We start from the raw sequence: 25,854 nt of genomic DNA, 5'->3' as shown, positions 1-25,854 counted from the left end.
TCTGAGGGGCAGGTATCAGGTGGGGGGGGGATCAGTACATCATGAGGGACGTGGGCACCAAGGTGATAGGGTGGAGGTTTGGTGAAGAACAGAAAGAAGCAGTCTGACTTTGACTTTGGGCTCCTGGAGGGGAGGCAGGCGCTCTAAGCTGGGTTGCTGTTGGGGGGCTGGTAATGCCCATCCATACACAGACATTACCCCAAATCTCTGAAGCTGTAAATTATACCTGCTGCAGTTATGTGCAATCCCTGTGCAAACAGCCCATGGGCCCCAGAGATGGGGCTGTTCCACTGGAGGGAGGACAAGGGGGTAATTAGGCCCCAGCATCGTGGGCTTTGGCCACATCTGCAGCCCCCTGGCCCTGAGAAGATGTCCTGCTCTCTAGCACCTACACAAGGATGTGGCTCAAGTCCCAGGCTGCCCTAAAGGAGCTGCTGGCCCAGGAACTGCCGTCTCAGCCCCCACAGCCTGAGAAGGACCAGAGGCTGTTCTTCCACAGGCTGGCCACCCTGTTCCTGCGCTACACACAGATCCTGCGCTGCCTGGAGGCCTCCTATGACCAGATGGTGCATCCGCAGAAGCGCCGGGTGCTACAGCACATGCTTGATGGGGTGATGGGCCGAGTGTTGGAGCTCAAGAATGAGATGGTGGAGACTGAGCTCTCTGAGTATCACTACATGGATGACGTGCTGCAGGACCTCAAGCTCACCCCAGTGAGAGGGGCCTGGGGTGAAGGGGGGGTGGGGCCCTTGGGCTGCATGGGGCCTAGGGGCAGTGCCCTTGGAGTGCAGCATCTTGATATAAGATGTGCAGTGAGCTGGCCTTGGGATAGGAGGGATGCTGTGTCATGGGGTGGGAATAGGGCAGTGTCCAGTGCTGCCCTAGGGTGGGTGCCCAGTGTTGTTGGGGTGCACTGTGCTACTGCCATCCCACACCAGTAATGTTGGTTGGGTGCAGGATGGGGAGGCAAAGGTGCAGTGTTGGAGCACTGAGCTAGCTCTGGTTGAAGGAGGGGCAGTGTCATGGGAGGCACTGTAGTGGCATGGGGAGGGGCAGTGTGGGTGGGGTGCTCCGTACTGGTGTTGTGTAGGGGTGGCCCACTGCTGGTGGGGGATTGCAGTGTCATTGGGGTGGGGTAATCTCTGCAACACGCTCCCTCCCCCCAAGGAGAGGAAGCATTGTAGGGCAGATACTGACTCCAGTGCATTGTCTGGCTGGGGACATATCTTTGAAGAGGGGTGGCTTGTGCAAAGAGGGATGGCAAAGAATGTGAAGAGAAGTTTCGATTGCTAATACTGTATTCCAGTCCTAGGAGTCTGGATAATATGGAAGAGGAAATGGAATTTCTCACTGATAAGAAATGTTATAATTGATTATGTCAGCTCAAGTGTGAGCTGCATTTGTGATCTCTCCCTGGACACTCTTGGCAAGTGACAGGCAATCTGCCAGAATGGAAATCCTGGGGTAACCTCCCTTTAGACTAGGTCACCCACTGTTTCCACCTCCCTGTTGTGGTTGCAGGGTGAGCAATGTCTTGGACCTCCTCTGGAATCTCTCTTGAGTGGGCCCCTCAGGTGACTGGTTCTGCTTCCTCCTTCTGTCTCCAGGGGTGGGGATGCCTGCAGTTCTACCCCTCAGACTGGATCCTGGTGTCACAGCCCCCTTCTTTCCAAACATGTCATGACTGGTCCAGCTGCAGTTGGTACATGCAAGACAATCCTCTGAGTGCCTGTAACCTGATGCTGTTTAAAGTGACTCAACAGCTTCTTCCAGACAGATGCATTGTCCATTCGCCCAAAGATACACACAAGCAGAGGAATGGGCAAACCACCTGAGGTCCATGTGATCCAGGATATAGTGGTGTTGGAGCAGTCTGGAGAGTGACTCCAGCACCTGAAATCCACGATGGAATGGTGCTCTGGCACATCACCTTGCACATGGGCTCACAGTACCACTCATATTTGGCCCATCTGGCCCTCCGTCATGAGGATGGAGGGATGGCTGAGCCAAATATAGTTGGGGATAGGTCCTGCTTTGAGCAGGGGATTGGACTAGATGACCTCCTGAGGTCCCTTCCAACCCTGATATTCTATGAAATATATGAGTGGAGTTGCAACCAGGCATGGGAGGCTGCAACACTGCTGGGGTTTGGCCCCATGGCTCCTGTCTGACATTTGGGGATGGGGACTGGGGTCCAAGTTTGAGTGTTGCAACCAGGCTTATTGGATACCAGTGCCATTCAGGTTTGGCCCTCCATCATGATGGATGAGCAGCTACCTGGGCCACACCTGAGTAGTGCTGCACACCCATGTGCCTGGTCATGACACCACTTTTCTCTTCAATGTGGCCCACATCGTGGGTACAGGTGGGTGATGGGAGTAAGTGGAGCCGTTGGTCAGACAGTCAGGAGCCACCGCTCTGGATTGGGAGCAGAGTACTCCACCACAGGGCCAGGCAGTGAGTGGCTAGCAATGTCCTATGGGTGGTGAGCGAGAGGCTCACGGGCTATAGGGTGAATGGGGAATGGTAGGAGACTACAGGGTGAGGGGTGGGGATGCTATAGAGTGAATGTGGGTGTTTTGGGCTGCTGGAGTTGGGAGCTGTGGACAATGGGGCTGAAGTGTTGGGGGCTGGGGTGCGCATCAGGGCTGATGAGATGGGTGGTGGTGGTGGAGGGTTGCTGAGGTATGAGTGGGGCATTCAGGGGTCTGTAGTTGGACTGGGGTATGTGAGATGGGGGTGGCTTGCTGAGCAGTCCCAGTTCAGCACAGAACAAACCCCTGCTCTGTTCCTGAGAGCCAATGGGGCCTGTCATTCTGTGTTGCTGTTTGAGAGGGACAAAGTGTCTATGAAAGAAAGTGGCTTAAGAGCTCAGACACTTGCTTGCCTATTGTCAGATGGCCACAAATCTACTTGTTGTAAATTGTAGTTGCTGCTGTATGTTTATCTTAAAGATGTCAGTTATCTAGACTGCAGAGCTGGCATCTCTTCTTGCCAGGTGTTAATAGTGGATCTTTCTTCATGTTGCAATATCTTTGCTTCTTTTGGGAAAGCTTAGGAAACAGATTCCTTAGTTTTCTGTGATTAACCTGACAATAAATCAAATGAGAAGTCCCTCACTTAATTATGATGTATGGAAAAGTTGATATTATCCATGCCATCTTTGGCTGTGCCTTGCTACTCTGTTTTAAAGTTCAGCATGCAGTTTGTTGATAAATACCCATAGTGTAAATCCTCATAATTGTTGTTGTACTGATTTTCAGTTACATAAAATTTTCTGATAAAATGTTGGTTAGCTTTTGAATATGAGTGTTTTATCTTATGGTGTTATCACACACAAGAGTCTCCAAAATCTGTTTTTACATATGACAGAATTATCAACATGAGTCCCATCATTTCTGCAGGCCTCCTGCATTATTAAAATTTAGCACTACATGATGGGTCTTACCTACTGCTCAGCACCTTTCTCAAAGGTCAGGTGAGCCCAGCTGCCTCAGCCACATCCCTAAAGGCCCTGCCTTCCTTATGTAGGCAGAGCTGTCAGAAGGCTATATCTCCTCCTACAGTTTCCCTCTTGGAGCTACTGGGTTCTGGTCACCCTGAGGCAGGGTTCTTTTCGCTTTAGGCTCTAGTCTTGGGGAAAAATAGGCCTGTTACCTACTTTCCTGTCCCTCAGCCAGGTTATTTTCCAGTTACCTGTTCACCCATTTTCCCTTAAGGATGCTTGGCATTATCACTGGAGATGCATTATCTCTGTCATAGTCTCCTGGCCTGATGTTGTTCTGGGTGACTGCATGGAGCTGAATCAAAGGAGGCTGTAAAGGGGAACAAGCTGGAAAGGAAACAGTTGCATATAATGTTCATCCAAAAAATACAGATTTCTCTGTTCTCCATAGCATTACTGAAACCTGGTGGGACATGTCACATGACTGGAATCTTAAAATCAGGAGCGCAGGCCGCAGGGACATGCTCACTGCTGCTTCCCACAGCTCCCATTGGCCGGGAATGGCAAACCGCAGCTACTGGGAGCTGCGGGGTGCTGTGCCTGCAGACTTTCAATGTAGACAAAATGTCTCGTGGCCTGCCAGCAGATTACCCTGAGGGCAACGTGCCGAAGTTTGTTGACCACTGTTGTAGACCTTCAAGGGCATTCACTAAGGGCAAGTCATACCTGACTAATCTAATTGCCTTCCATGATGAGATAACTGTGCATGAGGCGAAAGCAGTGGACATGTTGTTCCTTGACTTTAGCAAAGCTTTTGACACTGTCTCCCACAGTATTCTTGCCAGTAAGTTAAAGTAGTATGGGCTGGATGAATGGACTAAAGGTGGATAGGAAGCTGGCTAGATTGTTGGGCTCAATGGGTAGTGATCAATGGCTCCATGTCTAGTTGGCAGCCAGTATCAAGTGGAGTGCCAGTCCTGGGGCCAGTTTTGTTCAACATCATTATTAATGATCTGGATGATGGGATTAACTGCACCCTCAGCAAGGTCAGAGATGACACTAAACTGGGAGGAGGTAGATAGGATACAGATGGACCTAGACCAATTAGAGGATTGGGCCAAAAGAAATCTGAGCTTCAACAAGGACAAGTGCAGAGTCCTGCACTTAGGAAGGACAAATCCCATGAACTACGACAGACTAGGAACTGAATGGCTAGGAAGCAGTTCTGCAGAAAAGGACCTAGGGGTTACAGTGGATGAGAAGCTGGATGAGAGTCAACAGTGTGCCCTTGTTGCCAAGAAGGCCAATGGTATTTTGGGCTGTATATGTAGGGGCATTGCCAGCAGATCGAGGGACATGATGGTTCCCCTCTATTCGACATTGGTGAGGCCTCATCTGGAGTACTGTGTCCAGTTTTGGGCCCCACACTACAAGAAGGATGTGGGGGGAAAAAAATTGGAAAGCATCCAGCGGAGGGCAACAAAAATGACTTATGAGGAGAGGCTGAGGGAACTGGGATTGTTTAGTCTGCGGAAGAGAAGAATGAGGGGGGATTTGATAGCTGCTTTCAACTAGCTGAAAGGGGGTTCCAAAGAGGATGGATCTAGACTGTTCCCAGTGGTAGCAGATGACAGAACAAGGAGTAATAGTCTCAAGTTGCAGTGGGGGAGGTTTAGGTTGGATGTTAAAAACTTTTTCACTGGGAGGGTGGTGAAACACTGGAATGGGTTACCTAGGGAGGTGGTGGAATCTCCTTTCTTTGAGGTTTTTAAAGTCAGGCTTGACAAAGCCCTGGCTGGGATGATTTAGTTGGAGATTGGCCCTGCTTTGAGCAGAGGGTTGGACTAGATACCTCCTGAGGTCCCTTCCAACCCTGCTATCTCTGATCAAAATTAAAATAGAGAACAGGATGTGGATAAGCACCTTTCTGTAATGTGTGAAAAGTGTGGTGTTATGGGGTACTTTCATTTGGTGGAGGTTGCATGGCCAGTAGTAAAACATGAGTAGAGTTTCTGAAAGTTATAGATTATTTTCTAACACAAAAGTTATTACAGCCAACATGAAGTAACTCTATCCATTGTGCTGGATAGAGATGAATTCATCACTGAACTGGAAGCTGTTGGTTGCCTAGGGACCAGTGATTGTTGACCTGATTGCATTTATTATGGGTGAACCGAGGACAGTTCTTACCAGTAATGTATATACTTGATATTTCAGAAGAGTGAATTTCCCATAGGTAAATCTGATTGCAAGAGACAAATTAAACAGGAAAATGTGAATTAAAATTGGGAGCTCTTTAAGGAGAGTTTTGTTAGATGACCAAAAAGCCATGGTTCCACAATCAGCAAAGAGGACAACTTTGGCTAAAAGCCCATCCTCCTTCAGTGGGAAAGTGAAGGCAGCAATTAGCAATAAGAAAGCAATATAAAACAAATAGAAAATGGGGAATATGTATAGCAATCAATCTAAATTAGAAGTTGTGAAGTGTAGAAAATTGATAAGGGAAGCTAAAGATATCGGGGGGGGGAAATCTGAGTGGCAAGTCTAAGGACATTAAGAAGGACTTTTAGAAGTATATTAGGGACACAAGAAATTCTAACAATGGTATAATTAGATGGTAATAAAATTTTTAATGCAGAAAAGGCAGCAGTGTTCAATAAATATTCAGTATTTGGAAAGAAGCAGGATGATGTATTCCTATTGCATGAGAATCCTGAAATATTTTCCAGTCCATTAGTAACCAAGGAGCATGTTGGATGGGATCTACTAGGGATAAACACTTTTAAATCAGCAGGGCTAGATAGCCAGTGTTTAATCCACTTACAATCAAGTTAACTGATAGGTCTCAAAATGTAATTGTAAAAATGGAATTGTCATCAAGCAGGTGTATTTTCAGTGGGTTCTACAGGGACCAATCTTGGCTCTATGCTATTTAATATTTTGATCAATTACCTAGATGAAAACAAACTCATCACTGATGAGATGACACAATAATTGGGGAAAAAGAAAAGGAGTACTTGTGGCACCTTAGAGACTAACAAATTTATTAGAGCATAAGCTTTCGTGAGCTACAGCTCACTTCATCGAATATCAGAGGAACAGTGGGGGGTGGGGTGGGAGGGAGAAATACCATGGGGAAATAGTTTTACTTTGTGTAATGACTCATCCATTCCCAGTCTCTATTCAAGCCTAAGTTAATTGTATCCAGTTTGCAAATTAATTCCAATTCAGCAGTCTCTCGTTGGAGTCTGTTTTTGAAGCTTTTTTGTTGAAGGATAGCCACTCTTAGGTCTGTGATCGAGTGACCAGAGAGACTGAAGTGTTCTCCAACTGGTTTTTGAATGTTATAATTCTTGACGTCTGATTTGTGTCCATTCATTCTTTTACGTAGAGACTGTCCAGTTTGGCCAATGTACATGGCAGAGGGGCATTGCTGGCACATGATGGCATATATCACATTGGTAGATGCGCAGGTGAACGAGCCTCTGATAGTGTGGCTGATGTGATTAGGCCCTATGATGGTGTCCCCGGAATAGATACATGGACAGAGTTGGCAACGGGCTTTGTTGCAAGGATAGGTTCCTGGGTTGGTGATTCTGTTGTGTGGTGTGTGGTTGCTGGTGAGTATTTGCTTCAGATTGGGGGGCTGTCTGTAAGCAAGGACTGGTCTGTCTCCCAAGATCTGAGAGAGCGATGGCTTGTCCTTCAGGATAGGTTGTAGATCCTTGATGATGCATTGGAGAGGTTTTAGTTGGGGGCTGAAGGTGATGGCTAGTGGCGTTCTGTTGTTGGGCCTGTCCTGTAGTAGGTGACTTCTGGGTACTCTTCTGGCTCTGTCAATCTGTTTCTTCACTTCAGCAGGTGGGTATTGTAGTTGTAGGAATGCATGATAGAGATCTTGTAGGTGTTTGTCTCTGTCTGAGGGGTTGGAGCAAGGTATACATTGTCACCAAATGTGAAATAGTTATGGGTCAGGACAAAGTCACAAAGTTCTGCCACCAGGTTAGCCGTGACAGTATCGGGGATACTGTTCCTGACGGCTTGTAGTCCATCTTTGTGTGGAATGTTGGTGTAGAGGGCTTCTACATCCATAGTGGCTAGGATGGTGTTTTTAGGAAGATCACCAATGGACTAGTTTCCTCAGGAAGTCAGTGGTGTCTCGAAGATAGCTGGGAGGGCTGGTAACAAAGGGCCTGAGGAGGGAGTCTACATAGCCAGACAATCCTGCTGTCAGGGTGCCAATGCCTGAGATGATGGGGCATCCAGGATTTCCAGGTTTATGGATCTTGGGTAGCAGATAGAATACCCCAGGTCGGGGCTCCAGGGGTGTGTCTGTGCGGATTTGTTCTTTTTCAGGGAGTTTCTTGAGCAAATGCTGGAAATCCTGACAATGTATACCTTCAAATCAGCGGCACTGCGATGGGTACCCGCATGGCCCCACAGTATGCCAAGATTTTTATGGCTGACTTAGAACAACGCTTCCTCAGCTCTCGTCCCCTAATGCCCCTACTCTACTTGCGCTACATTGATGACATCTTCATCATCTGGACCCATGGAAAAGAAGCTCTTGAGGAATTCCACCATGATTTCAACAATTTCCATCCCACCATCAACCTCAGCCTGGACCAATCCACACAAGAGATCCACTTCCTGGACACTACGGTGCTAATAAGCGATGGTCACATAAACACCACCCTATATCGGCAACCTACTGACCGCTATTCCTACCTACGTGCCTCTAGCTTTCATCCAGATCATACCACTCAATCCATTGTCTACAGCCAAGCGCTACGATATAACCGCATTTGCTCCAACCCCTCAGACAGAGACAGACACCTACAAGATCTCTATCATGCATTCCTACAACTACAGTACCCACCTGCTGAAGTGAAGAAACAGATTGACAGAGCCAGAAGAGTACCCAGAAGTCACCTACTACAGGACAGGCCCAACAAAGAAAACAACAGAACGCCACTAGCCATCACCTTCAGCCCCCAACTAAAACCTCTCCAACGCATCATCAAGGATCTACAACCTATCCTGAAGGACGAGCCATCGCTCTCTCAGATCTTGGGAGACAGACCAGTCCTTGCTTACAGACAGCCCCCCAATCTGAAGCAAATACTCACCAGCAACCACACACCACACAACAGAACCACCAACCCAGGAACCTATCCTTGCAACAAAGCCCGTTGCCAACTCTGTCCACATATCTATTCAGGGGACACCATCATAGGGCCTAATCACATCAGCCACACTATCAGAGGCTCGTTCACCTGCGCATCTACCAATGTGATATATGCCATCATGTGCCAGCAATGCCCCTCTGCCATGTACATTGGCCAAACTGGACAGTCTCTACGTAAAAGAATGAATGGACACAAATCAGACGTCAAGAATTATAACATTCAAAAACCAGTTGGAGAACACTTCAATCTCTCTGGTCACTCGATCACAGACCTAAGAGTGGCTATCCTTCAACAAAAAAGCTTCAAAAACAGACTCCAACGAGAGACTGCTGAATTGGAATTAATTTGCAAACTGGATACAATTAACTTAGGCTTGAATAGAGACTGGGAATGGATGAGTCATTACACAAAGTAAAACTATTTCCCCATGTTATTTCTCCCCCCCACCCAACCCCCCACCGTTCCTCTGATATTCTTGTTAACTGCTGGAATTAGCCTACCTTGCTTGTCACCATGAAAGGTTTTCCTCCTTTCCCCCCCCTGCTGCTGGTGATGGCTTATCTTAAGTGATCACTCTCCTTACAGTGTGTATGATAAACCCATTATTTCATTGTGTGTGTGTGTGTGTGTGTAAATCTCTCCTCTGTTTTTTCCACCAAATGCATCCGATGAAGTGAGCTGTAGCTCACGAAAGCTTATGCTCTAATAAATTTGTTAGTCTCTAAGGTGCCACAAGTACTCCTTTTCTTTTTGCGAATACAGACTAACACGGCTGCTACTCTGAAACAATAATTGGGGGAATGGTAAACAAGGAAGAAGACAGCTCACTGACAGAGCAATCTAGATTGCTTGGTAAACTGGGTGTAAACCAACTGTTTTTAATACTGCTAAATGTATACATTTAGGAACAACAAATGTAGGCCATACTTTCAGGATGGGGGCACTATCCTGGAAGCAGTGACTCTGAGAGAGATTTTGGGGGAGTGGTGGATAATCAGTTGAACATACAGAGGTAAAATAAATGCATTGGTCACTAGTGTGACCACTGCTGGAATACTGTGTTCCATTCTGGTATCCCCAATCCAAGAAGGATGTTGATTTAAATTGAAAATGGTTCAGAGAAGAGCCACTTGAATGCTTAAAGGATTAGATTCAAACTGCTCAGTGCCTCTATTTAGCTTAACAAAGAGAATCCTAGAACCATAGGGTTAGAAGGGACCACAAGGGTCATCTAGCCTAATCCTCTGCCACGGTGGAGGATTTGTTGTCTGACCCATCCAAGACAGGGCTATTCAACCTCCTTTGGAAAACCTCCAGTGATGGAGCTTCCACAACCTCCCTAGGCATCTGTTCCCTTGTCCAACTGTTCTTACAGTTAGGAAGTTTTTTCTGAGATAAATGTGCTGTGCTGTAGTTTGAACCCATTGTCTCTTGTCCTGCCACTGTGGCAAGAGAGAACAACTTTTCTCCATCTTTCATGGCAGCCTTTCAAATATTTGAGGACTGCTGTCATGTTCCCTCTTAATCTCCTCTTTTCCAAACTAAACATACCCAATTCCTTCAGTCTTTGCTCACCTGGCTGCATTCCATCCCTTTGATCATCTTGGTCTCTCACCTCTGGATCCTTTCCAGTTTCTGTACATCCTTTCTATATATTGTTGACCAAAACTGGACATAGTACTCCAGCTGAGGCCTAACTAGTGCCAAGCGAAACTATCACCTCCCATGACTTGTATGCTATGCCTCTGTTAATGTAACCAAAAACTGCATTTGCTTTTTTGCAACAGCATCGCAGTGTTGACTCATGTTGAGGTTATGATCTACAGTGCTGCTGCCAAGCCATTTATCCCTCATTATGTTTTTATGCATTTGTTTGTTCTTCCCTCGGTATAGCACTTCACATTTGTCTGTTAATTTCATTTTTGTTGGCTATAGTTCAGTTCTCCAATTTATCAAGATGCCTTTTGATTTTTAGCTCTCTATTCCAAAGTGTTTGCACCCTCCCCCCCAGTTTTGTCATCTGCAAATTTGGTCGATGTGCTTTCTCTTCCTACATCCATGTAATTAATAAAGATGTTAAATAACACTGGACCCAGAACAGATCCTTCCAACAGAGAAGGTTGTAATCAAGTCGCTTCTTTATAAGTATCTACATGAGCAACAAATACTTAATAATGGGCTCTTCCATCTAGTAGACAAAGTTCTAACATGATCCAGGGGTTGGAAGCTGAAGCTAGATTTCAGACTGGAAATAAGGCATAATTTTTTTTAATGGTAACAGTAATTAACCCTTGAGACAATTTACCAAGAGTTGTAGTGGATTCTCCATAATTGACCATTTTAAAATCTGTACTGGATGTTTTTCCAAAAAAACTTTCTCTAGGAATTATTTTGTAGAAGTTTGATGGCCTGTGTTATATAAGAGGTCAGATTAGATGATCCACAATGGTCCCTTCTGACCTTGAAATCTATAAACTTGCACCCAACTGTTCTAAAAGAGCTGGCTGGGGAGACCTCGTCCCTCCTGGTGTTAATTTTTAGTAAATGTGGGGATATTGTGGTCTCATCATTTCAGGCTGACCCAGACTTCCCTTTGCAAATGGGTATGGTATTGCAGGTAAGCCCTTACTTGATTCTACCACCCCCCTCACTTGAGATAGCATAGCAATAAGACTAGGGGGTCTCAAACTGGCAGGTGTGACTCCCCCCTCACAGGGGTGCAAGATGGGGGTTGTGAGGTGTCAGCTCTGTGAGGCTGACAGCTATTATCCCCCATTTAAATTAACCCCTGTTTTTCATTTATAAGGGGCATCACAGTAAGAGGCTTGCTGTGTGAAAGATGCAAAAAGTTTGAGAATGAATGAGACTAAACAGACAATTAGCAGCTAAGGAGCACCCCCTTGTGAAGGGTTTCATGTATTAACAGACAAGTCAGTGCAGAATATATACAAAATGGTCATCCCAGCTGATTGACAAGGTCATTCTTAGTCTGTCTCCCACCTGAGTCTAGTGCCTACTTCTACCCAGGTTCTTCCCCAGGGGTTCTCTTGGTTCTGCTTTCTGCCCCTGGTGTTAAGCCTCTTGCCTCTATCAGAGTAAAATCTTTCTCTGGAGCTGGGGTCCAGGAGGTCCATCCACTGTGACACTTCTCCGGGGACAGCAGCTGATCCTCACCAGGGCAGGCTTCTGGCCCTTGACTGGGAGACCCTGGATTATGACTAGGCCCTCTTGGATACCTGCTGACTGCAGCCTTGCTGGCTAGGAGGCTCCCCTCTCTAAGAGCATCTTTTACAGGCTCCCCATTTGGGGGTGGGGGGGTTGCTAGAGAGCTCATCCGCTAAGTCAGTGGTTCTCAACCGTTCCAGACTCCCTCTCAGGAGTCTGGTTTGTCTTGCGTAACCCCCAGTTTCAGCTCACTTAAACTACTTGCTTACAAAATGGCACAAAAAGATAAATGCACCCTATTGCTGACAAGTTGTTTACTTTTTCATTTTTACCATATAATTATGCAAGAGTAGAATATAAATATTGTACTTGCAGTTCAGTGGGATACTTGAGCTGTTTTCATGTGAGCCTTGTTTGAAGCCTGAGGGCAGAGCTGAAGCATGTAATTTAGCTTTGTGAGGGCTCTGTATGGCATAGGGCCCCAGGCAGTTGTCCTGCTTACCACCTCCTAATGCCAGCCCTGCACTTGCAATCCCCCTAACCCCATCCTGTAACACCCCCCACCACCCCAGGGCTGCAACTCTCAGGTTGAGAAACACTGATCTAGGTGAGTTGAGTACCCCTAGGGGTATGCATACCCCTGAATGAGAACCACTACTCTAGGCTCCCTGCTCAGCCCTTTCTTGGGAGCGTCTCTCCACAAGAGCTTCCCTGTCTCCCTTGGGAGATCCCCTCTCTGAGCTTAAGTAACCTTTTATTGGGTCCAGGTGCTCACTTACTAGGCAGCCGCTTGCCCCCATGTGGGGCCTTCATAAGGCAGTCACAGACAGGCTGGTTTCAGAGTAGCAGCCATGTTAGTTTGTATTCACAAAAAGAAAAGGAGGACTTGTGGCACCTTGGAGACTAACAAATTTATTGTTAGTTGTTTGTTGTTTGTTTGTTATTGAGCATAAGCTTTCGTGAGCTACAGCTCACTTCATTGGATGCGTTCGGTGGAAAATACAGTGGGGAGATTTGTATACACAGAGAGAGAGAGAACATGAAACAATGGATTTTCTCATACACACTGTAAGGAGAGTGATCACTTAAGATGAGCTATTACCAGCGGGGGGAGGGGGGGAGAGGAGGAGGAAAACCTTTTATGGTGATAATCAAGGTGGGCCATTTCCAGCAGTTAACAAGAACGTCTGAGGAACAGTGAGGGCTGGGGTGGGGTTGGGGGGAGAAATAACATGGGGAAATAGTTTTACTTTGTGTAATGACCCATCTACTCCCAGTCTCTATTCAAGCTGAAGTTAATTGTATCCAGTTTGCAAATTAATTCCAATTCAGCAGTTTCTCGTTGGAGTCTGTTTTTGAAGCTTTTTTGTTGAAGTATAGCCACTCTTAGGTCTGTGATCGAGTGACCAGAGAGATTGAAGTGTTCTCCAACTGGTTTTTGAATGTTATAATTCTTGACGTCTGATTTGTGTCCATTCATTCTTTTACATAGAGACTGTCCAGTTTGGCCAATGTACATGGCAGAGGGGCATTGCTGGCACATGATGGCATATATCACATTGGTAGATGCGCAGGTGAACAAGCTTCTGATAGTGTGGCTGATGTGATTAGGTCCTATGATGGTGTCCCCTGAATAGATATGTGGACAGAGTTGGCAACGGGCTTTGTTGCAAGGATGGGTTTCTGGGTTAGTGGTTCTGTTGTGTGGTTGCTGGTGAGTATTTGCTTCAGGTTGGGGAGCTGTCTGTAAGCTAGGACTGGCCTGTCTCCCAAGATCTGTGAGAGTGATGGGTCGTCCTTCAGGATAGGTTGTAGATCCTTGATGATGCGTTGGAGAGGTTTTAGCTGGGGGCTGAAGGTGATGGCTAGTGGTGACCGCTCATGCCCCATAAAGGGCAGCTGTCCCATGACAGAGAAATGCCAAAGGCCTGGAACAGAGCTCACATTGCCCCTTTTCAAAGAGAGCAGGTACCTATAGACCAGTTTGCCTGACATGAACCCCAGGCAAAATAATGGAAAAGCTGATTTTAAAAAATGAAAGCACAGGAAATTAATGCCAGTTGTCTCAGACTCACAGGCCCTGTCATGAATAGAGGAAAGGGTAGCAACCTTTACGTATGCAGTAGCATAAAATCTCTCCTTGGCAACTACTGGATTGCCTTACCTGGAAGGGGTTAAGCAGTTCAAATCTAGTTGGCACCTGACCAAAGAGGAAAAAGATGCTTTCAAATTGGGGACGTGGGGGGGAGGATTTGTTGTTCCCTCTCCGGACAGAGGGAAAAGCCAAGCAGGTACAATATCTCCTGAAAATATACCTGGAATACTCCATCTAAAACCACAGAAATTGTAAGTAGGGCAAAGAAATGCATTAGGTTATTTGTTTCGTTTTTATGAATTTTCCTATGCTACAGAGGTAGTTTTAGTCCTGTTCTTGTAACTGGGAAGCTGAGCCTAGAGGGGAATCTTCTGTGTGTTAAATCTTTTTATTACCCTGTAAAGTTACCTTCCATCCTGATTTTGCAGGTGTGATTCTTTTTATTTTTTTTCCTTTATAAATAAAGTTCTTTTAAGAACCTGATTTGTCTTCAGGATACTGAAATCAAAGGGTCTGGTCTGTGCTCAAATTGCTAAGGCAATTGGTTGGTATATTATTCTCAAGCCTCCCCAGGAAAGGGAGTGAAGGGACTTGGGGGCATATTTTGGGGGGGATAGGGATTCCAAGTGACCCTTCCCTGAATTTTTGTGTAAATCACTTGGTGGTGGCAACAATAGTGTCCAAGGACAAGGAAAGGAATTTGTGCCTTGGGGAAGTTTTAACCTAAGATGGTAGAATATAAGCTTAGGGGGTCTTTCATGTGGGTCCCCACAGAACAAGGAGTAATTGTCTCAAATTGCAGTGTGGGAGGTTTAGTTTGGATATTAGGAAAAACTTTCAATAGGAGGGTTGTGAAGCACTGGAATGAGTTACCTAGGGAGGTGGTGGAATCTCCTGCCTTAGAGGTCTTTAATGTCAGGCTTGAGAAAGCCCTGGCTGGGATGATTTAGTTGGGGATTGGTCCTCTTTGAGCAGGGGGTTGGACTAGATGACCTCCTGAGGTCTCTTCCAACCCTGATATTCTATGATCTGTACCTCAGAGTTGAGGGGGAATCCTGACAGGACCTCTGTTCCATATGGTCTCTGGGAGGACCTTTCCCTTCAGTGCAACAGCCCTTCTCAGGGGGCCAGGGGTCCACTCACTCTCAGGTGCTAAACCCTGGGCTCCACTGCCTCCTGGAACCACACTCTATGAGCCTCCAGCCCACCTGTCACTCATTGTGGGCCCCCTCAGGAAGTCCACTTGCTCTGGACCTAGGATTGCCAATTTTGGTTGGACATATTCCTGGAGATTTAATCATATGACAAACTTTAATTCCTGGAGCCCCCAGGCCAATCCTGGAGGTTGGCAATCCTATCTGGATCCCAGGGCCTCTATACCCAGAGGGAGCAATGCCACCCTGATCTCTAGCCTGCAGTGACTCTCTGCCAGTGTAACACAAAAGGGTTTACTAGTTGTTGGGAATACAGCATAGAGCAGACCTTGTTAGCACAGAAGTCAGGAACCTTCAGCAGAGACCATCGGCGGGGGGCTGTCTAGAGCCCTGGGCTTACACCCCCCCAAGTCTCCTGGTTTTGGACTGAGACTAGTTTCCACCAGCCCAGCCTCTGACCCTCTATAACCCCTCCTTTGTCCCTTTCCCAGGCAAAAAGGTCACCTGATCTCTGTTCCTAAAACCTTGCAAAAGAGGGGGCCATAGGTTGTCAGGTTACAGGGTGTCAGCCATTCTCTGTGCAGATGGTACTCACACCTGCCTTCTAGGTCTCTGCAAGCTCACACATCCTTATCCCACCATCTAGACACTTGTCATACATAGGGGAAACTGAGGCATCTCTCCCCACCATGGCAGCTCTGGGGTTGGGGCTGCGGTATAGGTGCCTCTTCCCCATCTGTGGCAGGTCCGGGTTGCGGGAGGGACGTGGTACTGAATAGGCTGCTGCGTGCCCCCACAGCTTAGAGGGACTTTCGAAGTTGAGCTCATTCAAACAATCCATTTTAATATAGTCAAATGCAAAGTTATTAATCAAGGAATGCAGGTTGTCACAGAGCCACAGGTTCAGTGCTCTGGTAGAGTCCCAGGGAGGCTGCCTTCAGGGAGCCAGACCACCTTAGGGTCACGCTCTTTCAGTAGGGTAAGCCACTTGGCTTCACTGCCTCCTGGGGCTGAACCTCAGAGCCTTCAGCACCTCTGCTTCACATCGTGAGCTCCCTTCAGTGAGCCCACCTGAGATGGGCACCTGAGGGAGACTTGTACCACCAAAGGGAGCGATGCAGCCCCACCTTCTTAATCTGCAGTGACTCTCAGCCAGCGCTGTAAAAGCAGGAGGGTTTATTAGATGTCTAGAACACAGTATAGAAAATCCTTAGTTAATCTAGAGAACAGAAAGTTTATAGCACAGTCCATCTGGGTTAGTTCTAGAGCCCTCTGACCCCTCTTTAGTCCCAATCCAGGAGCATCTTCCTGCTTCCTGCAGCCCGCACTCAACAACCTCACTGCCCTCTCCTTGTTCCTGGCAAACATTTGTCACCTGGCCTTCTGTGACATTGCACCCCATAATGCTTTATAGAAATATGCTTATGAGTGTAAATATGACCTACCTGGAACATGTTTTATGCTAGATATGCCATGTAACATATCTTTGCAAAGGTTATGTTCTACTGAATGTATTCATCCTATTCATATGCATGTATCATTTTTATATCTGAAGTTATGAGCATTGGCTCTGCTTGTATTGAAAGTGTTTGCTGTAGGAAGCACAAGGCAGACTTGGTCAACGTAGCGTGAAGGGGTTATTCAAGTAATTAAGAGTACTTAGCTAACAATGGACCTTGGGAGACACCAATCCACATGTAAGCTTTCCTGGGAACATTCAAGCTAACATGTAAACAATGGCATTGGCCTGCAAAAAGCTGAATCATTCATAGACATGTGACTTGCCCAGGTGGCTAGAGACCCCACCTTGTGGAGTGGATTTTACACAGGAGAAGAGAGGGGTTTCCATCCACAAGGGAAAGACTATATAAGCCCCTGGAAACCCCTCCATTTTGTCTTCAGCTGGCTCAAAAGGTAGCCTCTCCACACCAAACAGATGCCTGAAAGAAACTGGAACAAAGGACAGTAACTACGGGGGTGTGAGTGATTGCTGGACCCAGACTAGGATGGAGTCTAGTCTGTCAAAGAAGCTTATTGGAACATCTGAGTGTGAGATTTACCTGTGTTTTTAGTTTCCTACTGTACTAGGCTTAGACCTGGGTGTGTTTTATTTTGCTTGGTAATTTACTTTGTTCTGTCTGTTATTACTTGGAACCACTTAATTCCTACTTTTTATATTAAATAAAATCACTTTTTTTAGTTATTAATTAACCCAGAGCAAGTAATTAATTCCTGGGGGAACAAACAGCTGTGCATATCTCTCTATCAGTGTTATAGAGGGTGAACAATTTGAGTTTACCCTGTATAAACTTTTATATAGAGCAAAACACATTTATTTGGGGTTTGGATCTTATTGGGAACTGGGTATCTCTGTGTTGGAGACAGCAGCACTTCTTAAGCTGTTTTCAATTAAGCCTGCAGCTTTTGGGGGACGTGGTTTGGGCCTGGGTTTGTAGCAGGCTACTGTGTCTGGCTCAACAAGTCGGGGTACTGAAGTCCCAAACTGCCAGGGAAAATGGGCTCAGAGGTAGTCCCAGCCCATCAGGTGGCAGTCCCAAGGGGATCTCTGACTTAGCCCATCACAGTGACATAGTCGAGCAAGATCTGTGCACAGTTGATTGCTTTGAGACACTGGTAGTGATTTTAAGTGAGTTTTGGGTGTGGTGGATGGAGAACAGACAAAGTGGTTACTGGTTTGTCATTTTCTGTTTGTTTATTTTGGGTGAGGAAAATAAGCACAAGAAAGCAGGAAAATGACTACCACTGAGGCAGCTACAAAATTAGAGCTGGCCAAACTGGAAGCAGAAGAGAAGGCAAAGGACCATGAGCTTCAACAGAAGCTCAAAGAAGCAGAGACAGCTAGGGAGGAGACTGCACACACAAGGGCTATGGAGGCTGAGGCAGCCAGGGAGGAAGCTGCTCACAAAAGAGCCACAGCACTCTATATAAGCTTTATATAGAGCAAAACAGTTTTGGGGTTTGGATCCCATTGGGAACTGGGTATCTGTGTGATATCTGTGAGAGAAGATTTGCACTGAGCTGTTGGGCTCTTTGCTCCCCTTTGCCCAGCAAGACCAGCGAGGGGAGGGGAGAGCAGGGCTGAGCAGTGTGAGGAGGCTGGAGTTTCTTGCATCATAGCAACTCCATTACTCATAACACTGAACCTGTGGCAACAGCGGGTTTGTGAAGGCCGCATCAGGAGCAGTGGCATAGCCAGGATGGGTCACTTGGGTGGGCCCTGACTACGGATGTGTGAGGGATGGGGGGGCCAGAGGAATTGGAATTGCTTCCCCCTACCCTCTCCAGCCAGCCTTGGGGGCGATGGACATGCTGGCCAAGGGCCCCCCGCAGCCCAGGTGCACACCCAGGGAGCAGGGACAGGGCATGGAGGCTTGCCCCATTCTGCTCGCCCACCTAGCACTCCAGCTGGGTAGCAGTGTCGGGGCGTGGGGGCTTGCCTGCCCGCAAGCTCCCATGCCTGGGCTGGAGCACCCAGCAGGCAGAGCGGGGTGAGCCCTTAACCCCACTCCCCGGCTGGAGCACCAGGCGGTGGAGTGGGGCTGAGGCTGCGGTGGTGGGCCTGGATGCTAAGTGCGTGGGCTGTGGCCCACCCATTATTACACCCCTAGTCAGGAGAGGGAGCTCCTAGTGGGGGGAGGGGGGGCTGGGTGTGAGGGCTGAGGTGGAGGGGTCGTGAGGCCAGGGGCTGATGGCACTAATGGGGAGGCTCTTGTGCTCTCCCCCAGTCTGACATGGAGGTGCCCATCCCCAAGCATTTTGTGAACCAGAGAGCCAAGGCCCTGAAGGAGCGTCAGCAGGTGCTGTCTGAGATCCTGGCCCGGGTGGAGCCTGGCATGCCCTGTGGGGTGAGTGCCTGCCCACCGGCTGCCCCTTTCTCTGCCGAAGAGACTCCCACCAGTCACCTGAAGTACAGGGCTGCACGAGGGGCTGGGGGTGCAGAACTGGGCCTCAGCGGATGGGCGGGGTGTCAGGTGGCACTGTAGTGGGAGGGGTGGGGAGAGTTCAGCAGAGTGCAGGATGATCCCAGATAAGAGGGGTAGGGTCTGCACCAGGATGGGTATGGATCAGGAGAGAGGGGTGGGGCTGTACTAGGGCTGGTGGTGGATGCAGGGCAGAAGGGGGAATGAGGATGTTCTAGGGCCTGTGGAGGGAGATGCAGGAGTGGGGGCAGGGCTGTATTGGAGCCCATGGGAGAGTGCAGAGAAAGGAGGGTGGGTCTGTATCAGGCCAGCGGGGGGAAGCGGGGAGAATGTTCTGCAAAGGAAGGTGGATGGAGGTTTGTGAGGCTGGATTTGCTCCCAGGAAGGAGCAGGGCAGGAAGTGGGGGCTCTACCAGGGCCTGTTAGGGATATAGAGCTGTACCAGGGACCATGGCCTCTTGTTACTGGTGTTTCCCATGTATGAGGTGTCTGAGACTGGCCCTGGATGGGTTTGATAGGGAATTGTGGGCAAGCCTGGGGAGAGTGCAGCAGACCCCCCCCCGGCTGTTCTCCCTGGTGCCCTGGCTGGGGTATACTATGGGGTGTGCGGGCTCTGTTCTCCCTGGCGCACTGGGGCTGGGCACGTGGTATGCAGGATCTGTTCGGCCTGGGCCTGGGCCTGGGCCTGGGCCTGGCCATGGGGCATGCAGGCTTTGTTCTCCCTGGCACTCTCGCTGGGGCTGGCCATGAGGCATGCGGGCTTTGTTTTTCCTGGTACCTGTGGCTGGGGCTGGCATGGGATGGATCATGGCACAGATTCCCTAACCCTCATTGTGCCCTGCTCCCGCAGCCATCCCGGCCTGCCATGCTGCGGGACGAGGCCGTGCAGCTGGTGCAGATGGCGGAGCGGATGCGCCAGGGCCGCCTGCGTTCCAAGTTCATGTGGGAGATCCGGCGGGATGAGGAGCGAGAGAGGCGAGCCCGGGAGAGTGGGGCCAAGGAGCTTGACTGTGAGCAGGCCGCCATCAGAATCCAAAAAGTAAGATATGTCCGGCCCAGAGTGTAGGGTTGCCAGGCGTCCGTTTTTTGACCGGAACGCCTGATCATAAATGGATCCTGGTGGTTCTGGTCGGCACTGCTGTTAAAGTCCGACACGCTGTTAAAGTCCGGTCAGCAGTGCAGTGGGGGCTCGGGGCTAAGGCAGGCTCTCTGTCTGCCCTAGCTCCATGTGGCTCCTGGAAGCAGCTGCTAGGTCCTTCTGTCCCCTAAGCCCAGGAAGGCTCCACGCACTGCCCCAGCCCCGAGTTCTGGCTCCACAGCTCCCATTGGCCGGGAGCTGTGACCAATGAGAGCTGCAGGGGCGGCGCCTGCAGGGACAAGGGCAGTGCACAGAGCCTCCCTGGCCGCCCATGCACTGAGGGGCTGCAGGGACCTGGTGGCCACTTCCTGGGAGCTGTGGTAAGTGCTGTTGGGACCCTGCTCCCCAAACCCCCTCCTGCACCCCAACCCCCCTGCCCCAGCCCAGTCCCTTTCCGCACCCAAAACTTCCTCCCACACCCTGCACCCCCCCATACTCCAACCCTCTGCCTCTGCCTCAGCCTGGATCCCCCTCCTGCAACCCAAACCCCTCATCCCTGGTCCCACCCCAGAGCCCACACACTCAGCCAGAGCCCTCACCACCCCCCCAATCCCCTGTTCCAGCCTGGAGCCCTCTCCCGTGCCCTGAACACCTCATCCCTGGCCCCACCCCAGATCCTGCACCCCCACTGGAGCCCTCACTCTTCTGCACCCCAACCCTCTGCCTCAGCCCGGTGGAAGTGAGTGAGTGAGGGAGGGAATGGAGCGAGCATGGGTGAGGCCTCAGAGAATAGGTGTGGCCTCGGGGCAGGGGTGTTTAGTTATGTGCAATGAGAAAGTTGGCAACCCTACCAGAGCGTGGGGGCGGAGGGCATAGGATACCCAGCAAACAGGTGGCTGCTGGGTGCCTGGGGAGCCAGAAATCAGACCTGAGCTGTGCTCCACACTGCCTGGTGATTCCCATTTCTCCCTTCTGGGCTCCAGCCACACTCCCTGCTTTCAAGTCAGCGGCACTGCTATGGGTACCCGCATGGCCCCACAGTATGCCAACATTTTTATGGCTGACTTAGAACAACGCTTCCTCAGCTCTCATCCCCTAGCGCCCCTCCTCTACTTGCACTACATTGATGACATCTTCATCATCTGGACCCATGGAAAAGAAGCCCTTGAGGAATTCCACCAGGATTTCAACAATTTCCATCCCACCATCAATCTCAGCTTGGACCAGTCCACACAAGAGATCCACTTCCTGGACACTACGGTGCTAATAAGTGATGGTCGCATAAACACCACCCTATACCGGAAACCTACTGACCGCTATTCCTACCTACATGCCTCTAGCTTTCATCCAGATCACACCACACGATCCATTGTCTACAGCCAAGCTCTAAGATACAACCGCATTTGCTCCAACCCCTCGGACAGAGACAAACACCTACAGGATCTCTATCAAGCTTTCTTACAACTACAATACCCACCTGCTGAAGTGAAGAAACAAATTGACGGAGCCTGAAGAGTACCCAGAAGTTACCTACTACTGGACAGGCCCAACAAAGAAAGTAACAGAACACCACTAGCCATCACCTTCAGCCCCCAACTAAAACCTCTCCAGCATATCATCAAGGATCTACAACCTATTCTAAAGGACAATCTCTCGCTCTCGCAGATCTTGGGAGACAGCCAGTCCTCGCTTACAGACAGCCCCCAACCTGCAGCAAATACTCACCAGCAACCACACAACACACAACGGAACCACTAACCCAGGAACCTATCCTTGCAACAAAGCCTGTTGCCAACTGTGCCCACATATCTATTCAGGGGACACCATCATAGGACCTAATCACATCAGCCACACTATCAGAGGCTCGTTCACCTGCACATCTACCAATGTGATATATGCCATCATGTGCCAGCAATGCCCCTCTGCCATGTACATTGGCCAAACCGGACAGAATAAATGGACACAAATGGCAAAAGAATAAATGGACACAAATCAGACGTCAAGAATTATAACATTCAAAAACCAGTTGGAGAACACTTCAATCTCCCTGGACACTCAATTACGGACCTAAAAGTCGCAATTATTCCACAAAAAAACTTCAGACACGAACTCCAACGAGAAACAGCAGAACTGGAATTAATCTGCAAACTGGACATCATTAAATTAGGCTTGAATAAAGACTGGGAGTGGATGAGTCATTAGACTGACTAAAAATATTTCCCCATGCTAATTTTGCCCCTACTGTTACTCACACCTTCTTGTCAACTGTTTGAAATGGGCCATCCTAATTATCACTGCCAACATTTTTTTTCTCCTGCTGATAATAGCCCCCCTTAATCAATTGGTCTCGTTAGAGCTGGTATGGCAACTGCCATTTTTTCATGTTCTCTGTGTGCATATCTATCTATCTTCCTACTGTATTTTCCACTACATGCATCTGATGAAGTGGGCTTCAGCCCACAAAAGCTTATGCTCAAATACATTTGTTAGTCTCTATGGTATCACAAGTACTCCTCATTCTTTCTGCTGATACAGACTAACACGGCTATCACTCTGGCTCCCTGCTTTCAGTCCCAGGGCTGAGAACATGACCTATGGGGGAATCTCTCATGGCTGCAGTTCTGCCTCTGCCCTGGAGGTGGCATTCTTGGACTGCCTGAGAACACATTCTGGAGCGTTGGCAGTCCAGCTCAGAGCACTGTATTGCAGACTTCGTGGTCCCATGGCTGATTGGGGCCCCACCCTCCGTGTCTTGGCTCTCCCAGCAGTCACAGCTTGGCCCCTGGGCCTTGTCGGTTGCCTCTCCTCGAGCTGTTCGCAGGCAGCCTGAGGGCTGGATCCTATCAGGGTGCAGCTGTCCCCAACACAGTCCATGGGTGTGCCCCGCTCTGGCATGCAGTCCTGTGCTGAGCTGGGCGGGGTGGTCATGCTGCACAGCATTCTAGGCCAGTGGTGCCCTGGCCAGGCCGCTGGGTGTGGGGTTCACTCTGCAATGTGGGGAGTGAGGGGGCCTTGGTGTCCTGGGAGCACAGTGCTGGGGGCTTTGTGTGTTTTGAGTCCAAAGTCCCTGCCTCATGCCCATTGTTCCAGGAGTCAGGAGGCACGAGCAGCCAGTTCAGGCTGTGTGGGGAGCTTGCCACAGTGAACCCAGGTGCCAGTTCCAGTGGGACCAGCACACACTGGGAGCAGGGCTGAGAGCAGGGAAAGGCGCTACTCCTTCCTCTCCTCCCCCCTCGCTGCCCAGAGGTGTAGCTCCCCCACCTGCCCATCACCCTGTGCTCATAGCAACCACTGCTGCCTGTGCTTGCTGGGCAAAGCTGGAGTTACAGGCCAGCTGCCCAGAGTCACCAAGCAGCCAATTCCTACCAGATAGTCTGAATCAAGTCTAAAACGGCTGTTCGCCTGGTTACTTCTTCCACTTTAAGAAACAAAAAGTTGTCCCCAGTGTGTTCCAAGAACTTGCTGGAAATTCTGCATTTTGCTGTATTACTTTTCCAACAGGTAGTTTAAGTCCCCCATTGCTACCAGGTTTTTGGTTTGGGATATTTCTGTTATTTGTTCTAGAAATGCCTCCTCCACCTCCTTGTACAGATTTGCTATTCTACAGTAGACCCCTACCATGACATCGCCCCTGTTTCCCTCCTCTTTTTATCTTCACCCAGCAACTTTCAACTGGTCTGCCTTTTGCCTCCTTCTGGACCTCAGCACAAGTATATATATTCTTTATATATAATGCAACACCATTTCCCTTTTTTCCCCTGCCTGCCATTACTGAACAAGCGATATCCCTCTATACCAGTATTCCAATTATGAGATTTATCCCACCAAGTCTCTATCATGCCAATTAAGTCATAATTTAGCTTGTGTACTAATACTTCCAGTTCTTCCTGTTTATTCCTTGCATTTGCATATAAACATCTAAAATATCGAGCTGTCTCCCTCACTGATTTCCCTCTTGTTCTCCTATGATCCTATTGTAATTTTCCATGCCCACCCAACAACATATACCCTCTGTTAAGGTTGCCTTTTTCTATGTTTACCTATGGGTTTTTGACACCTACCCCCTTTGAAACTAGTTTAAAGCCCTCCTCACCAGGTTGGCAAAGAAATGCTTGGAAAAAGACAAAGAGATACAGAGGCAACTCATGGACATAATCCTGAGCCAGATTGCCCTCCTGCAAAACATGCTCCCACTAGGCCTGCCGGCCCATAATTTGGGATCCAGTCATGTTCATAGAATCATAGAATATCAGGGTTGGAAGGGACCACAGGAGGTCATCTCGTCCAACCCCCTGCCCAAAGCAGGACCAATCCCCAACTAAATCATCCCAGCCAGGGCTTTGTCAAGCCTGACCTTAAAAACCTCTAAGGAAGGAGATTCCACCACCTCCCTAGGGAACCCATTCCAGTGCTTCACCACCCTCCTAGTGAAATAGTGTTTCCTAATATCTAACCTAGACTTCCCCCACTGCAACTTGAGACCATTGCTTCTTGTTCTGTCATCTGTCACCACTGAGACCTGCCAAGCTCCATCCTCTTTGGAACCCCCTATCAGGTAATTGAAGGCTGCTATCAAAACCCCCCTCGCTCTTCTCTTCTGCAGACTAAATAAGCCCAGTTCCCTCAGCCTCTCCTCATAAGTCATGTGCCCCAACCCCCTGATCATTTTCGTTGCCCTCTGCTGGACTCTCCAATTTGTCCACATCCCTTCTGTAGTGAGGGGACCAAAACTGGACGCAACACTCCAGGTGTGGCCACACCCGTACAGAATAGAGGGGAATAATCACTTCCCTCGATCTGCTGGCAGTGCTCCTACTAATGCAGCCCAGTATGCCATTGGCCTTCTTGGAAACACGGACACACTGCTGACTCATGTCCAGCTTCTTGTCCACTGTAATCCCCAGGTCCTTTTCGGCAGAACTGCTGCTTAGCCAGTTGGTCCCCAGCCTGTAGCGGTGCATGGGATTCTTCTGTCATAAGTACAGAACTCTGCACTTGTCCTGGTTGAACCCCATCAGATTTCTTTTGGGCCAATCCTCCAATTTGTCTAGATCACTCTGGACCCTATCTCTACCCTCCAACATATCTACCTCTCCCCCCATTTTAGTGTCATCTGTGAACTTGCTGAGGGTGCAATTAATCCCAACATCCAGATCATTAATAAAGATGCTGAACAAAACTGCTCAGAGCAGGACCAACCCCAACTAAATCATCCAGCCAGGGCTTTGTCAAGCTGGGCCTTAAAAACCTCTAAGGATGGAGATTCCACCACCTCCCTAGGGAACCCATTCCAGTGCTTCAGCAGCCTCCTAGTGAAAAAGTTTTACCTAATATCCAACTTAGACCTCCCACACTGCAACTTGAGACCATTGCCCCTTTTCCCATCATCTGCCACCACTGAGAACAGCCGAGCTCCATCCTCTTTGGATCTCCCTTCAGTAATTCAAGGCTGCTATCAAATTCCCCCTCACTCTTCTCTTCTGCAGACTAAATAAGCCCAGTTCCCTCAGCCTCTCCTCATAAGTCATGTGCTCCAGCCCCCTAATAATTTTTGTTGCCCTTCGCTGGACTTTCTCCAATTTGTCCACATCCTTTCTGTAGTGGGGGCCCCAAAACTGGATGCAATACTCCAGATGTGGCCTCACCAGTACCGAATAGAGGGGAATAATCACTTCCCTCGATCTGCTGGCAATGCTCTTGACAATGCAGCCCAATATGCCGTTAGGCTTCTTGGCAACAAGGGCACACTGCTGACTCATATCCAGCTTCTCATCCACTGTAATCCCC

The 25,854-nt window shown here is 48.8% G+C and overlaps 1 protein-coding gene across 1 annotated transcript in view; it reads left to right on the top strand.

Moving 5' to 3' along the window:
- Positions 1-70: 70 nt before the first annotated feature.
- IQCA1L (IQ motif containing with AAA domain 1 like) overlaps positions 71-25,854 on the top strand; it is a 64,472-nt gene continuing 38,688 nt past the window's right edge. Inside the window, exons 1-3 of the mRNA XM_038391548.2 lie at positions 71-713; positions 18,795-18,914; positions 19,840-20,028. Of these exons, the coding sequence (XP_038247476.1) occupies positions 399-713; positions 18,795-18,914; positions 19,840-20,028 (624 nt within the window). The 5' untranslated portion in view covers positions 71-398. The remainder of the gene's footprint in view (positions 714-18,794; positions 18,915-19,839; positions 20,029-25,854) is intronic.

This window comes from Dermochelys coriacea, chromosome 2, assembly GCF_009764565.3.
Source record: "Dermochelys coriacea isolate rDerCor1 chromosome 2, rDerCor1.pri.v4, whole genome shotgun sequence".
In the NCBI taxonomy this organism is placed as follows: Eukaryota; Metazoa; Chordata; order Testudines; family Dermochelyidae; genus Dermochelys; species Dermochelys coriacea.
The sequence above is the reverse complement of the archived record's forward strand: the minus strand, read 5'-3'. Positions and strand labels throughout refer to the sequence as shown.